At 43.7% G+C, this 16,730-nt stretch overlaps 2 protein-coding genes across 2 annotated transcripts in view; both read right to left on the bottom strand.

The window, feature by feature from the left end:
* Positions 1–4,122: 4,122 nt before the first annotated feature.
* Positions 4,123–6,048, bottom strand: GP5 (glycoprotein V (platelet)). Its single transcript, XM_010131536.1, has one exon. The coding sequence runs from the start codon at positions 6,046–6,048 to the stop codon at positions 4,123–4,125; it is 1,926 nt and encodes a 641-aa protein (XP_010129838.1).
* Positions 6,049–14,581: 8,533 nt separating this feature from the next.
* The window catches only part of ATP13A3 (ATPase type 13A3), a 34,375-nt gene continuing 32,226 nt past the window's right edge, over positions 14,582–16,730 (bottom strand). The window contains exon 31 of the mRNA XM_010131537.1: positions 14,582–14,779. Within this exon, the coding sequence (XP_010129839.1) occupies positions 14,582–14,779 (198 nt within the window). The remainder of the gene's footprint in view (positions 14,780–16,730) is intronic.

Genomic DNA, 16,730 nt, shown 5'->3' on the forward strand with positions numbered 1-16,730 from the left:
GTGGGACTCAGCCACTGTGGCCCAAGCGCAGCTTTGCCAGGGCTTATCCACCCATAAACACCCAGGAGGGAAGGGGATGCACACCCAGACTTTGCTGGGAAAATGGAGGCATAACACCTCTGTAGTTTGCACGTCTCTTAGTGGAGCAGGGGTAAAGCAGGAGCTGAGATCAGATCACTGTGGGAGACTGTAAACAGTCGCAACGCCAGCCTTGTCCCGTGGGTACGTACTATTGGCTGCATCTCCTCCCAGCGATTCGGTCATCCCTAGGAAATGCCGTGCTCCAGTAGCGCATGCTGAATCAGCATCCCTAGGCGAGATGTGCTGGTTGGAGGCCTGGAAAAGACACGGCCAATGCTCTGTAACGTCAGGCAGGGGCTCCCAGAGCTCCTGCCTCGCAGCCGGCAGACATATGCACTCCTGAGCCACAGCGCACTGCTGGGTGTCTCCTCCGAGCACATCTGCCATCACCTGGCTTCTCTTTGCCACCAGGCGAGGGAAGATTCAAGGTGCAGGCTCCGACCTTGCTGCTGGAGGACTGAGCTGCATTTAGTAGGTGCCTGCTTGAGCTCACACACCTCTGCAAGCAGCAACAAGGGACCTCCAGCAGCTACTGGCCTCACAGAGCAAAGGCAAGATGAGAAGGACAAAGACACCAGGTACACAAGCACAGGACACAGAGACTGGTGGCTTGGAAGGTTCCTGGAGCAGCTGGAAGCAGGCAGAGAACTGCCGGCACTTAGCGGCAGCAGTTAGTTCCCTCCACACCGTCCCACTCTTCAGGCACTCTGTGCATTCGAGTCCTGACAAGCAAAGGAGAATGGCACCCACAGTGACATCAGGCTGGAAACCTGCTGTGTACTGCCACAGCCCAGAATGGGGGTCAGAGCCCCCACTGCGCCGGGATTGCCTAACACAGAGAGCGTGGGAGCAACCACTACAGAAAGAAGCGTTTGAGGGAACCGAGCAAGAAGACCCTTGGCTCAGCTGTGTTGGTGACGTGCCCCAAGTGCTCCTGGCTAGGCTGTGGCCCCAGAAGTAGCTCCTGCACTTGGAGGTCTAGTTACCATGCAGGGCTGTTAGCCAGGACTCTGCATCCCATACAGAGGCCAAGGGCACGGAGCTGACACCCTCAGCCACCGAGAGCAGACGTGCTTTGCATCCAGCAGCAGGGACTCCCTGGTCTGGGGTTAGATACCTCGAACCTTTTCCAGCCCACTGTCACCCCAAGCCCAGCCTGGTGGTGAAGGTTGGGCAGTAGATCATGGAGGTGTGGGCTGCGGGGACTGGGAGAAATTTTGCCCATACACTGGTAATGTCAAACCACTGGTGCCTTGAGGTGGCAGCAAGACAACGCTGCTGAGAGAGAGTCTGAGGCGCAGATGCACTTTTCACCAGGAGCCCTCCTTACTGCCTGCCGCCTGTCACAGCCACCGTCACATCAACCTGGAAGACAGTCCCTTCTCCAGGAAAAACGGAGGTGGGATATAAATTAGCTTATCCTTGGATTTCCCAGGCCAGGGAGTTTTGCAGGAAGGGCTGAGCTCTGCTGGGCAACAAGCAATGAATCAGAGGCAGTTCAGAGGAAGAGTTAGTACAACACCCCAGGCCCTTATTGCTCCAGCCTTTTGTTGTCTGCTGACTTCACCTTCCTGTCTGGCTCAAGCGTGGGGAAAGCCCGATGACAGCATGTAAAGACGAATCACCCTCCTCATAGCACTTGACTGTACACAGCCGTGAGCCAAAGCCCCCACGTGCCAGAGCTCAGCAACTGTGGGACCGGCGCCAAAGGAGCAGCACCGAGCCCCAGCTGGCCCTGGTGCGGGGCTGGGGTGGCCAAAGGAGGGCTCAGGAAGATGGCAGCTGCTGCTAAGCCACTGCTCTTCCAGGGGCTGGACATCAGGGTGTCGTACGCCCATACGCTGACCGAACTGTTGCTTTTTCTTAGAAACCAGACAGCGTGCATCCAGTGCCCGTAGCCACAAGTGGACTTCTTCAGTGCCTTGCCGAGGAACACAACCCCCAGCACAGAACCGTTTCCTCCTTAGCCCAGATTATACTTATCTCCCGCCCGCTGCGAGCAGATGCTTGCGTGGCACCCGTACGACAGCACTGGAGCTGCCACAACACTAAGCGGTCATTACAGTTGTCCAACCAAGAACCTAAATTTGTAACAACTGCCGCCTTTTAAGCACTAGCAGGCAACCACCCAGAACCACCACCAAGAAAGCTTCATGTTGGTTTCGTGCTTCTCTCAAAACTATTGCAATAAATATTCCGGAGTTAATGAATCCACTGCCAGTTTGCTTTGCACTAGCTGAAATAACTTTTATTTTCTCCTTCTTTAGAGGTGGTTCTAACTACCATTTAAGCCAGGCTTGCTAAATTTTGTTAAACCAAGCAAAAAACCAAGTTAAACTAAGCAAGACAATGGTTTTTTTACATCAGAGAAGCACACTGTCTCTTTTCACAGCCTAAAAGAGAAATTCAAGTCCGGCAGAAGAGCACCCTGAAACAAAGCAGCCTGTCGTTTATTCTCATCGCCTAGAGTAACGCACAGCAGGAACAAGCCATAAACCTGCACCAAATGCAAGCTCTCCATCTCAGGCTTGTGCTGTGCTATTTCAAGGCCCTTCAGGAAAGATCTCAATAGTTAGAAAGTCAGTAAGGCTATGAAAGGACTCCTAGAGTATAGGGTCTGCTTCCCAAGGAGCCAGGGAACCACCGGAGGCTTTTGAACCATCCAGAGGCTTTTGAACACAACATCAGAGCTTTCAAAAACAGGCAAAGTCACATAGTTCAGATGAAACCCAATAGTTAAATCCAAGCGCTTCCAAAGCACAAGCAGTCTGACAGCTACCCGTCTACTTATAGGCCAAAATATTCACACGATTCAACATCTTAATGAACATCTCAGCATGAAGACCAAAACCCACACGACTACCTTGTAGTTGCCTTTGCATATCAACACTTGAAAGGGCTGGAAGTCAGGGAGTAATACTCTGTAATTAGGAAAGGTAAAAAGTCCCGAGACTGAACAGGCTGCTGCATATTGTAATTTGAGGAAGATGCGGATGTTCCCCAGCCAACTTCAAAAAAGGTGGTGACACAACAGGGCCCTCGCTTCAGGCAGGCTCCCTGCCGCTTTGCTGCACGCCTGTGCTTGGCTGCCAAGCCCAGGAGAGACCTTCCCTTTCTCTCCCAGCTCAGTCAAGACAAGTTCTCAAACCAGCTATGCTCCTGTGGCACCAAGCCTCAGTCCTGGGCATCCCCCTGGTACTCCAGGTCCAAGACTCACCGCATCATGCAGCCAGAACCACTTTGCTTCTTAGACCACTGGTCAAAGTTTAAGGATGAAGGTGTTTACTTGAAATGCAGAGTTGTGGTAATGTTACAAAGTTTTGAAGCAAACAAAGATCCAACAAAATACACCAAGATTATATTTCCTAGCCCAGCATCTTACTTACTTAACTCTGGTTAAGCCAGAGGAAAGCACTGCTGGCTTTAAATGGTGCCCCCCTTCCTCCCGCCACAGAAAGAGACTGACAACAGAAAGCAAAAACTAGGACACTTGCATCATACCATTTAAAAATGGGGCTGGGGGCGAAAAGGTCTTTTCCAGCATCTCCTCCCCCAATAACCATTGTTTTCTCACTGAGGAGACAAAACACTGCAGGCAGTACGAGGTACAGCAGCATCTGGAGTGCTGTGGGCAGCCTTTAGAGGACAGGTAAAGCTGTGTTCCTAAGCAGACTGCCCTACCCTGACGCTGCTCCTGAGCCGCGTGAGCGTGGCTCCACGCGGTGGAGTCTGGCCGGGCCAGGGCTGCAGTCCAAAGCAGGGAACTAGCAGTGCACGTGTAGATGTGGCCACAGATTTTCTTTCAGCTCTCCCTCCGGGTTCGTGCACCGAGTGCTGCAGCAGTACACAGTGACTACAACCACTTTTGGCAAAGGTTGTAAGGCACATAAAAGCACGTTTTCATTATGCTGTAAAAAGACAAGGTCTTTACGGTTCTTGCTATGAAGACTTGTAATCCATATCTGCATCAACTGACAGCTGCCCAAACGCTCAAAGTGCATCCGAACCAACGTTACCAAATCTTTCTTTGGCTGGTAGTCTCTATCTTCTTAGAAATTTTATCAGAACTACAGGCTGAGCAGCTGTATTTCTGGAGTGCAAGAGCTGCCTGGTTTTACCCACCACGTACAGACTGAGCACAGCGGTTACAGTCTGGAGGGCTAAAATCAAACTGTGAAGGCACAGGAATAGCTGACAATAAGCAACTCTGGTATTAAAATAGGGTTTAGCACTCCTGTGGGCTGGCAACTCCTCCCACCAGACAAGGGTAGTTAAATCTGTTCCTCTGACACCGTTGGTTTGTACTATGATGCTGGGAGAAGTTTGGGCTGGAACATCTGAGGAATGAAACCCAGGCTGTCCAACATCTCCAACATGTGAGATGGTGAAACCGGGAGTTGCAAGAGAAATTGCTGTGGGTGTGCTGGTATCCACATCGGACACCGCTGTTACGGTCGTCTCCCAAGATGGTGAGAAATGCTGCATCACAAGAGAAGCTGAAGTCTGGGAATAAGTTGAGCTGAACATCTGGTCTGGAATGGCTGTGGTTGGCAGGCACTTCAGGTGATCAACTGTTAGAGCCACGAGAGAAATATTCTGTAGTGCCAGCGGACTGTGACACATCAGGGATGGCACATTTTTAACTACGTCCATGCTCTTCTGGAGCCACTCTCGGAAGCCAAGAATTTGGCAATCGCATTTCCAAGGGTTGTCATCAAGGACGACTTCTTGCAGCTCAGGTAAAGCAGTAAAGAAGTCTCCAGGAAGAGACTGCAGCTTAGTACTATTCAGGTGAACTTTCTGAAGGTGCTTGAGATTATGAAAGAGGTTTCTAGGAAGGACCTCAAGCCTCTTGTCAAACAGGGAAACGTTCTGCAGTTTCTGAAGGCTCAGGAAGATGCCCTCTGGCAAACTGGAAATATTATTTGTATGCAAAGAAAGGCCCCGCAGTTCATTCAGACCGCTGAATACATTCTTGGGAAGAACACTAAGCTCTGGATTAAAAGTCAGCACAAGAAGCTCTAAATTCGTCAAGTTACTGAACACAAAATCCGGTATCGTTGAGAGCTTTGTGTTATACAGCCAAAGGCTACCAAGATGCCTCATTTCTCCAAACAATACTTCTGGAAGAGACTTCAGTGGGTTCTTGTACAAGGTCAGTTTAGACAGGTCATGCAAGTGCAGAAAGAGCCCAGGAGGCAAAACCTCAAGCTTGTTTCTGGAGAGTGTTAGACTTCTCAGCTTATGAAGACAATGAAATGCATCAGGGGCAATGGACTGGATGTTATTGCAATGCAGGAAGAGCTCCAGCAGCTCCTTCAGGCTATCGAACACACCAGACTCTATCGAAGGCAGCCTGTTAAAATACAGCGTCAGCTTCTCGAGCCGGGCTAATGCACTAAATATATTTCTAGGTAACGCTGCCAAATAATTTCTCGATAAGTTCAGTACTTTGAGTTTGGCAAGTTTCTTCAGCGCGCCACTGGGAAGTGCTGTTAGTTGGTTTTTGTTCAAGAAAAGCTCCTCCAAACTAGCTAGCTTGTCAAACAGATTTTCTTCGATGGATTTCAACCTGTTATTTTCAATGATTAATTGCTTAAGCTGTTCCATGTCAGCAAAGACTTCTAGGGGAAGTTCAACCAGCTTATTATGTAGCAGTTTGAGGGCTTTTAGCCTTCTCAAGCCTTTAAAAGCCATGGGTGAAATCAGAGAGATGTTGTTTGAAGACAAGATGAGATGCTGCAGTTCCTCCATCCTAGAGAAAACATCCCGCAAGTGTGTTACATTAGTGTGTGTTATGCGAATTTCTGTCACGTTGCAAGGCAGATTCAATGATTCCAGGTCTTTTATGTGGGGACCAGAGCAATGAATTGCATTTTTTGAAGGGCAGTCACACTTCTCAGGACAAACAGATGCATCCAACTGGAAGAAAAGCTTCATCATCACTGACAAATGAAACACCAGCATCCTTGTTGTGCCAGCAATATTAGCTGTTACAAGAGACAAGAGAGAGTCAGGATTTGGTCACGGGTAGTCAATAACCTAGCAGACAACGTTGTGTGAATGTATCATAAAAGCTGCGAAGTTATGTATGAAATTTCTCTTGGCCTGAAAGCAAACTCTATTTAATAACAAATAACAAAATCTCTATTACTGTTGACTGCAAATATTTCCAAGGTGCTCAGCTTACACCGAGAGGTACAGACGAAGTTTTTTTGTAAATCAAGCATTCCTTGTTTATATTTGTACCAGTCAAGTATAATAAAAGCGTATGAAAATCATGATGAAACTCTTAAGTAGTCATAAGGGAAGTATTTATTTGAAGAGAAAAGCATTATATGAAGTTACACACAGGAAGTCTTAAAGTTACTGAACGGTCCTGCACCCACAATATTTTAATTGTAGGTCACCTGAGGTTTCAAAATAAACTTTGGCCTGCAAAAACAGATAATGAAGTAAAAAAGGGTATCCTGTATTTTAAGTGGCCAAAAGCAAAACAACACACAGCTCTGTCAAATCGTCTCTCAGCATTTGCAAATGATCGCTTCTTGGAACAGCCCAAGAACACACAAGAAGCAACTGGCTATTTTCGGCATAGCCTGAAACACACGCAAGAGCTCATGTAGCACAGGACAGCAGTGAGCCTCTGATAACAAACAAGTCTCGTTCCAACAGCTTAACACAGTGCTGTGTTACCAGCGCTACTAAAAACACGGAGAAATGAGAGGGAAGAAGTGCTATGAAGTTAGCTAGAAAGCTGTAGCAAGAAAGGTAGATTTGCATGAAACGAAGCTGGAAGTTGTGCAGATTCCCAAAGAAAAAAAGGGCAAAGCAATTGGTGTCACTATAACGGTAATATTTAAAAGAGCAAGTCAAACAGAAATCAGTTTAGAAATGCCTCCTCGGTGAAATCAAGTCCAAGTGTATCAGAAACGGGGAAGTCAAGCACCTGGCTGAGCAGTAGAAGCAGCAGCTGGAACTGCTGGGACAGCTGGATGAGTTCAGCAGACTTAACTGGAACAGCCAACAACGTGTCGGTCTGCAGCACTGAGAACACTGGGGAGAGGAGAGCTCCACCCCAGCACACCCTTTTGCAGGGCAAGGATGAAGCTTTCCCACACCAGCCCCTCAAACACATGGATATAAACCCATCGCTTAAAAAGAAATCAGATGGGACAGCAGAGCTTCTTATGTACCTGAACTGCTGGCAAGAACATATCACCATGGTTCAAAAACAGCTGCTGCATCAAAAAAAAAAGGGAGTACTTTAATCTTTTTGTAAAAAGAAATTCTTGGTTAGGTTGAGTACTACCAGCAACGTGGTGCCGCAAAGCAAGCTCTCCCTGGGCTTTCTACAGCTCTTCGAATGAGACTGCAAGCCACCAAAAAAGGCCATGAGGTTTCACCTTTCCAAAGGACTTTCCCATGTCAAACAAGAATGTTTCAGAGCATCTCAACCTCCTAGTAATCGCCCCCACCTCAAAACCAACCATCTCTCAAAAACCAGTGATGCCTTCACCTCATAAACAATTAAGCCAGCCTGTCCTGGATCCTACCTATCCCTACCTCAGCACACTGAAGACAAGCCCATCCCTCTGCACCCAGAAGAACCTCAGCCCACAGCATGCAGAGCAGGCAGTTGGTGAGCCGCTCCTGGGGGGTACACGAGCACAACTCTCCACATGGGTCAAAAAAAAACCCGAGAAATTTCTGTTTCCAGCCCTGACTGGCATCTCAACCTGCACCAACTCAACCCAAGATCACAGAACTACAGGACTCAGCGAGATGAGAGAAATAAGAATCTAGAGGACCAAGGAGGGAAACAAACCCCAGGCTGTTAGGCTACGGACTGCAATTGTGGTCCCTCAGAGGGCGTGACTGCAGACCAGTCTGTCAAATAAAAACCAGACGAACGCTAGACTGTCGACTGGGGATGTCTGTTTCCAGGATGTCATAACAAAAGGTAAGACAGTACTCAGTGACACAAGGTTAGGCACTCAGAAGTGCTGGATACCTTTCAACAGTTAACACACAATGAAACGGTAGAAACTCTTTGCAAGAGATTAAGGCCACAGACGTGTGACTCAGCACTGGTGTGGCCGCACCTCGAATGCTGTGTTCAGTTTCGGGCCTCTCACTACAAGAAGGACACTGAGGTGCTGGAGTGTGTCCAGAGAAGGGCAACGAAGCTGGTGAAGGGTTGAGAACAAGTCCTATGAGGAGCAGCTGAGGGAACTGGGGTTGTTCAGCCTGGAGAAGAGGAGGCTGAGGGGAGACCTTACTGCTCTACCTGGAAAGAGATGGTAGCGAGGTGGGGACTGGTTTCTTCTCCCAAGTAACAAGTGATAGAAGGAGAGGGAATGGCTTCAAGTTGCACCAGGGGAGATTTAGGTTGGATATTCTGAAAAATTTCTTCACTGAAAGGGTTGTTGAGCATTAGAACTGGCTGCCCAGAGGAGTGGTGGAATCACCATCCCTGGGGATATTTGAAAGACCTGCAGATCTGGCACTTAGGAACACGGTTTAGTGGTGGACTTAACAGTGCTGGGTTAACTGTTGGACCTGATGATCTCTATGCCTTAAAGGCATTTTTCAACCTAAACAATTCCGTGATTCTATGATGGGCACAGGAACTCCGTAATCCTATGTACCTCAAACACGGTATTTTTTAAGAAAGATTTTAAATTCTGTAACTGAAGATTTGAGTAGCAGAGAATACAGTAAGGTCCACCTAAGGGTCATAATTATACACTCCTGGGTATTAAAATTTTCTCAAACCCTCACAAGACACCTGGCATTCCAGAGAGGACACCAGCCTGGCTGGTCATTTGCAATGTTCTGGTCTACGGACTTTCCCCTTCTACAAGCCTCTTCCTGTTTCTCAGGACTATGGAAGGATGCCAGCAGCAACACATTAAGACTGTTACTATATCAAAAACCACCTCTCAGTTTTGAACCTAGTTTCACAGAATACTGGGCACAGGGATCATTTACTATGGTGCTTAACTTTTTTACTGTCTTGCAAGTTTCTAAACTCATATGAGCATAAAAAGGGAATTTTGAACTGTAGCTTAGAAACTTATCTGCTTTTTAGAGCCACTTACTAGGAGCGTAGCAGGCAATCAGGCTTCACCATGATCCTGCACTTTAAATGGGAAGTAAACCAGCAAAACGCATCCTCTAGATAACACTTTCCCCCATATTTGCGTAACTTCTGTGAAAGGCCAAAGTGTATTTTAAGCTTCAGAGCAGATTTTGCCTACATTTAGTTGTGTAAGCGACCAGCTTCCATAGGTTGTACACAACTCCAAAAGCAGAATTTGAAACCACTCACAGATCAGTAGAGTCTGAAATCACCCACGCAACAGCGCAAAAATCACTTGTAGCTTCTTCAGCAGTGAGTGGAGTATGTGCTTCAACCAACCCAGTGCAAATCTGGGTAAAGTCAGTAATCTACATGAATTACGATCCGAAATTTCAAATTTGTTAGACAGTTTCACCTTGGTCTGCTACACAAGTGCATTAGGCTTTGAAGGAGTGGACACATCAGCATTAAACTACCAGGTGATTGATATGTACCTCCACAAGGCTGCCCTGACTTTAACCTTCTCGCAGGATTGGAGTCAAAGCGATTTGATTAAGGAATGAATAGTTTCCTGTTTAACACTCTGGCTAAGCAATCCGGGGTTGACCCATTTGGCCTCTGCTGTGCCTCCAAGTATTCTATAGACACAGGCCAACAAAACCTAAAGTCTGAAAGATTCTGAAGAGGAATGCTTTAAGTTATCAAAGTATTAGCTTGAAATTGTGAAATCAAGTTTTTGTAACTAACCAGGTATTTCAAGTATCTTGTCTTTAAGTTTAAATAATGTTCTCTGGCAACGGATGTTTAAACAGGAGAGCCACAGGATCTTCATGTCTCAGTGATTTTTGTGAAGATGACTGCAACAGTGACAGATCACAACCAGGAACATTTGCCGAAGAGTCTCTTCAAGGTAATGTCTCCCATGTCCAACGAACAGAAGGAACATCTGAGTATCAGAAGGTGGAAGCAGGTTACTAGACCTCTACAAGGTCTGGGTTTAGAATGGCTCCCATAAGCCACCAGGGAGAAGTGCGGTCACTGTTAACCCCCTGCAAAACAGCGGTGCTGCCATACGCACTGCTGACACACAGCTCCCATCTTCTCCACCCCCTTCTTCAAAAATACAGAGGCACTGAACAAGACATCCATGACATCCGTGCGAGTAAGTCCCTATTTCTTCAACAAGCTTTGGATCTAATCGTGTAAAGAATAATTAAAATCAATTTCATTAAACTATGAAAAGAAATATCTGTTCATTTTAATTTTATTTTCAAAGAGCTTCAGTCACAAAAATGATTTACAAGTCTATTTACAGTTCTATTGTACATAGTTATTTATGTATGCCTCTTGACAACAGGGTACCATTCTAGAGCAGCAGTACATACTTTAATTACAAAGATGTAGTATCATTTCAGATCTAAAATTAAAAAGGAAGCCGAGCTTCTAGAGAGCGCTGTAATGATGAACCTTTTGATCTGTGTTAGGCTTGAGGATTTCATGACAAACCGAGTAGTTCCTGGTTCACAGAATTATCAAACAAGCTGCAGATTGTTGAAAATAGCTTTAAAAACCTGAAGCTTTACTGTATAAAATCAACATATTCAAGACTCTAAAAATTGTCAAAACCCCACAGCTTTCCCTTAGACATACAAAAACCTAAGTTTACAATTCAGAATTTCATGGGAGAAATCCTACAGAACTTTAGCTCTCTCATTTTCTGATGACCAACATAAGCATTAAAAATTTGCAGCATAAAAAGGACTCCACATCTGCTTAGTATTATACTGTATATGCATACACAGTATAGGGTTATTTACCCAGTCTGGGATGAAAATGACAAAGCACAGCCTTCATGAAGAAAGAAAAAAATAAATAGAATTAAAAATCCAACAACTTTTAAAAAGTGCAACAGTAAAAGTTTCCAATTTAAAGTTACGATGAATATGGACAGTCAGTTCTGTGGGTGTTTTAGCCACTTCTACTCAAGCATTATTCGCAGCATTTTCTTTTTTACAGTAGATTTAGTTCTATAGTACATGAAACTAGAGTTACTGCTAATTGAATCTGAAGGGAAGAGGGAAAAAACCTTTAAAAATAACCCTGAGGGATATACAATTTAATGATCTTGCAATTTATTTCTAAAAAGTAACATTTATTATTTAGCAATTGCTTTTCTGGATAGACCAGTCCTTTAAGTATGTGCATAAATAATATTTAAAAATCAGTAATATTTACAAATCCTAATACATCAAAGTAAAATACGTACAGATTAAAGTCTGCGTACACAAATAATTTAATAATAATTCAAACTCCTCAACATAAGGCCAAAATATACAGCAGGAGAAGTATGACTACCAAGTATCTAGTGGAGCTCACTCACTAAATTGGTCTGTTCACCTGAATTTGGACTTTTAAGATGAACATTAGAGCAGATGCTTTTCACTACAGACTGATTTTCATCTTACTTCAAAGCAGGAACTCGATAGACTAGTGCAGATCTAGTTTGTTGCATTTCTGAAAACCAGAAAAACTAAACTGCTCAAGATGAGAAAAATTATAGGTGGCCAAACTCAGCTCTTGGGCAGGAAGGCATAAATCCCAGTAATTGCAGAAGATACGAAAGCTTATTTTGTGGCCAAAGTTGCAACAACAAGAAGGATTCTTGGAAAAGCTCATTTATTATTCTTGACTAAACTTCAGAAGCAAATAGGTCAGAGCTCAAGCATGCAACCTCAAGAACATTTTCTAACTCTGAACGTATACCTTGAGGAAACTAACTCCCATCTGCAAAATATTCAAGTCTAATAGGCTCATGACCTATGAGCCAATCAAGCGGAGACACTCGGCAATTTCAGTTTCAGTAAGAGTTCCCTAAAATGTTCTCCAAAGACAAGGCCACCTTAGTAAGCTGTTTCCCCGCTCACTTTCTAGATCAGTCTAATAAACCAGAATGAGACTGAAAGGCCAGCTTCAGAAACCAAACAAGCTGAGAGAAATTATCAGTTTAGAGAAAATATGAAGCAAAAGCATATAAAAGGGTAAGACACAAATATTTTCTTTCACTGATGATGGACCAAGTTAGCTTGGCCAATGAAATGGAAAGCAGAAGCTTATGCATTTGAGGATAAGTCACAGCTCCCAGGTCCAAGATGCATAGCTTCACAAGATTTTTCAACTAAAATACTGTTTTCTTTAAATTTGAATACTACTTACGCAGCTGAGAATTATTCTTCATCAATTATTCCACGCTACAAAGTTTTTGTAAAATCAACATTGACAGAAATTAGCCAACTGACTCAAGTTCATGATTAATAAATTTATCCAAGTCCGCAACTGCGGACCCCTTAAAAGTTACCAACGTTGTTTGAGGTTTCGACCTTAAGAATCCAGGATAATGAGACTTTTACATTGCTCTGTTGAGTGAACGCTAAGAAAACCACTTCCCCCTTCCTCCTGCTCCACCCCTCAAAAACAAACAACAGAAAAAAATCAGGAAAAGAGTGACAGCTGGACTGGAAGATAGTACACCATGTGCTCACTATTTATGAGGAGCAAGCGCTAATAATTTAAACCCCCAAGTTCCAGGAAAAAGTCTTCCAAAGCATTTAGCACCACTTTGAAATTCTCCACTGGCAGATTATATTCCACACTGCAGAAACCATAGCACGAGCAGTGGGGGACAATGACCATGCTGCCTCACAGAGCAGCACAAGGGAATTATTGGCCCATCCTGAAAAATTCCTCCTATTAAACCAGTGCTACAACGGAACTGCCTCCACAGGAATTAAAACAAAACAACCCCACCACCACCCCCCTCAAATTCCATCATCCGAGTGCACACACTTCCAAATGACCCCAGCCAGCCAGGGAGTTTGGGGTCCTCCTTCCACAACTACTTTGAAGCACCCGACTTCCTTCTCTGAAGGAGCTCGACAGAACTGTGCCTCCTCCAGGTTCCAGATGCCTTCCCAGTGCCTGGAGGTGTCTGAACCAGTCAGTTGCATCTGGTCAAACAGACTGAGCAAGAGTCAGTATTTTATCGACTTCCCAAAGACAGCTTTTCTGAAAGTTTAGCAAACAGAAGATGGAGATAAGTAATTTGCTGTTTAAAAAAAAAGGGAAAAGTTTTGAGCTTTGCAGGGGAAGACGCCACCTGCCCCTGTGTCTCCGCAGAGCTGTTTTTCTCGTGGTCCTGTGCTTTAGTACCACCTAATGGCAAAATGATGAATCGCTACCCCGGGTGCTTAAGCAGCATTACTGGTGATGCAAGCTTTTTTTTTTTTCTTTTTTTTCTTAATAAATAAAATCCACATAAGCCTTATAGTTCTGCAGCAAGACCGATTTTAGCTCATCTATTTTTTCATAATTTTGTTTCATACAGCTACATATAGTGCTTAAGACACTGGCAGACTCTTTGAAATGCATATGTTCTTAACATGCACAAATCCCAAGCGTGGGCATGTGAAAATATTCCTCCCTCCCACAACCATTTTCCTTGCAGCAGTAACTCTGGCCTTACTACTTCAAGATATATAGGAAAATTATCTGAAGATTTACAAATAAATCATGGTCCACAAAGGGATAATCCAACCATTCTGCTGGACAAAGCAAGGTCTGTGGAAAAATGCATAGCTAAATGTAATAAAACATGAGACAGAAGAAAGTGTTACGATTCTCCAGCCTTCCTTCTTCAAAAACTTCAGAGTGTAGCCAAATGCCTCCTCCTCTGGAGGCCACCTAAGCCCTTCCTTGGCATTAGCCAGAAAAGAAGCTAAGAACCCACTTGAAAGCAATGTGCTTTCTTCGTAAGGACAGAGCATATTGCTTCGACAGCATTCCCAACTCCCGCTGTGGCAGACTAAAGAGCTAAACTTAAAACCCAAACATTACATCTGGAAACACTCCTTACTAGCAGGGACAAACTTAGAGGTACACACACCAAAACTGGAGAACTGTTCTGAGGCACAAAGCTTTTCAACGGTGAATAAAAAACAAAACCAACTCAAACATGACAAGGTTCTCATGTGCCTCTAGTACTACCATGAAACCATCACATCACAGGGTTTATGTGAACACGTGTCCGGGTAAGCAAGTTAGGACAATGGTGAAGACACTCCAGGCAAATAAAGTGAACCTGTTCTAACCGCCCTGCAGTTTAAACCTTCAAATACATCTCATTTCGGAATAATGAAATTGGAAAGAAAGTGGAAGGAAACACCATCATTTTTGTTCTGCCTAAGGTAACCTACATTTTTAAAATGTATAGCCATAAAATGTCTGGCTCTGAACCTTGTATTCAGAGAGACAAAACGGTTGGAAATATCCACGTTAGAATTTGACATTTAGTACACTGCCATTTCCAATAAAGCCTTAGAATGACATTTGGAATACGACACATGTCACCAAGAGCCGCTGTTACGTTACAGTGATGATTTGATATGAACCATTTTCTTGGGATGGTACTTTTGCTTCTGTTGTTGTTCTGGGTTTTGGTGGCCATTCTGGATCAACCAGCAGTTCCTGAGCTAGATGCATATACTTGGCTTTTGGTGTCTTCTTTCTACAACCAAACAGGGAAGAAAGGAAACAGACTCCACAGCGATCCACAGCCTCCTGCAGAAGTGAACAGATTTGAAAAGTGGATTACCGTAAGAAAAAAACAATACAGTGAATGACTAGAAGAAAATCTATTATTTCAGTTTCTAATTTACTATTTCATTGTCACTATAACCAAGAAAATGTAGTACAGGAATTCTTCTGTTGTGTCACCTCTTCTATACTATGACAACAGTGACATTTAGAAAATATGAAGAAAAACCAAGTATTTGTATTATCGTAACATCTAAGGTCACCAACTGCTTTTATGCATATTTTGTAACAGTTTCAATAAACACAAGTGTAACAGGCACCATGAATTTTTTAATTGAATTTAATTTCTTTATTGAAGAATAAAAGCCTGGTCCAGAAAAAGCAGTCAAATTCCCCAGAGTCTCAAAATGCTTTTAAGCAATGAATTGTTTAACTGAAGGCAGGCAGCCAGCCAAAAGTGGCAGAATTTAACTTGCTGAAACTGTGAAACCTAAGTCCTACAGATATTAAAACAGACACAAATTATTGAACTTAAGTCTTCCTTCCTATTTTCCCTCTCCCAGTCCTAAATGCATGTAACTTAGCTAGCTGGAGAAGGGAAACACCATTCCTCGTTCTCAAGACTGGGTCCCTCTTGTGTCTCAGAGCATGAGATGTTTAGGGCTGATGTTTAAATGGAGATAGATTCTATGGTTTTCATCATGCTCTGAGTTTCTATCAACTGGTGAACTGAACCAAACATGAGCCTTGAGCTCAACTTCTATTCTGCAGTGAACAAACCAAATTGTTTTTGAACAGCCTCAAAAAGACAAATATAAATCTGAAGTTAATACATTTAATAATATTTAGTGCTGAGAAATAAACCATTGTAATTCTAGCAAGGACAAATGTACAAACAGCTAGAAGTAATAAGCCAAAAGCTTAAAGAAAAAAACCTAGATTTATGGGATTCATATACATTTCCTTCATGTATTAATGACATAGGGACAGACCAGACCAACATTCATGGTCACCCAAAAAGCAGAAGCTAAATCCTTCACTCTCCTCAACCATCTGAAGCAGTAATGACGTACTTCCGTTTGCCATTGTGTTTCATTTGTACGTGCTATAAATTACTCTAGACCAAATTAACTTAAAGAACTGTGTTAGACCCAGCATCAGCAATTCTGCTTCCAAGCAAATCAAGACATTGCCACAACACAAACAGAATTTGCTAAACTGAAGATAAAGCAAGAGAAGTCTTAAAAGCAATCTTCTGGGTTTGCCTCACAGTTCTTGTATACAGAGCTAAATTCTTAAGTGTCAACAAGGAGAAAAATTATAAAACCAGAAGCCTTTTAATATTCTAGTTATAGAAATCTAATTTAAGCAGTCTTAAGCTTAAGCTAAAGCAACAGATGATTATACACCACAAAAGACAAAACTGATTAATACGCATGCACTCAAATCACGACAGCAAAATACTAGTCTCCAACCTGAGGCGGCTGGGGTATGGTGAGGCGATATTCTCCTTGTTTGTCTCGATTGAACACAACCTTCCAAAGGATCATATCAAGGAGGACATTCTGCGAGACGTTGCAGTGAGTGGGAAGAATTAAAGAAACTAATGATCATTTGTTGTTAGTGTGCACATTACAAATAAAACCTGAAATAGCGTGTTAGGCATAACTAATTCAGCGCCAGGCAAAACGGGGAGTTTACATTACTTGTCAAACATAAGCAATAAACATTTTCATTCTTAAAAGTGCTCACATGAGATTTATGAATATGAACACGTACTTTAAATCAATAGCAATGACCAAAACGGCATCCATTGATACAGGTAAAAATCATAAATATATATGCTTAATGTGTTTCAATACTCTAGGAAACCTGTGAAGCACCACAGACATGAGTGCTTAAAGCAGTTTCCCCTCAAACCATCTCTGACATTACAGTGTCCTTCAAAAACAGTGACATTCCCAGAAAAGCTTCA

This window comes from Buceros rhinoceros, unplaced genomic scaffold (assembly GCF_000710305.1).
Source record: "Buceros rhinoceros silvestris isolate BGI_N320 unplaced genomic scaffold, ASM71030v1 scaffold12042, whole genome shotgun sequence".
Classification (NCBI taxonomy): Eukaryota; Metazoa; Chordata; class Aves; order Bucerotiformes; family Bucerotidae; genus Buceros; species Buceros rhinoceros.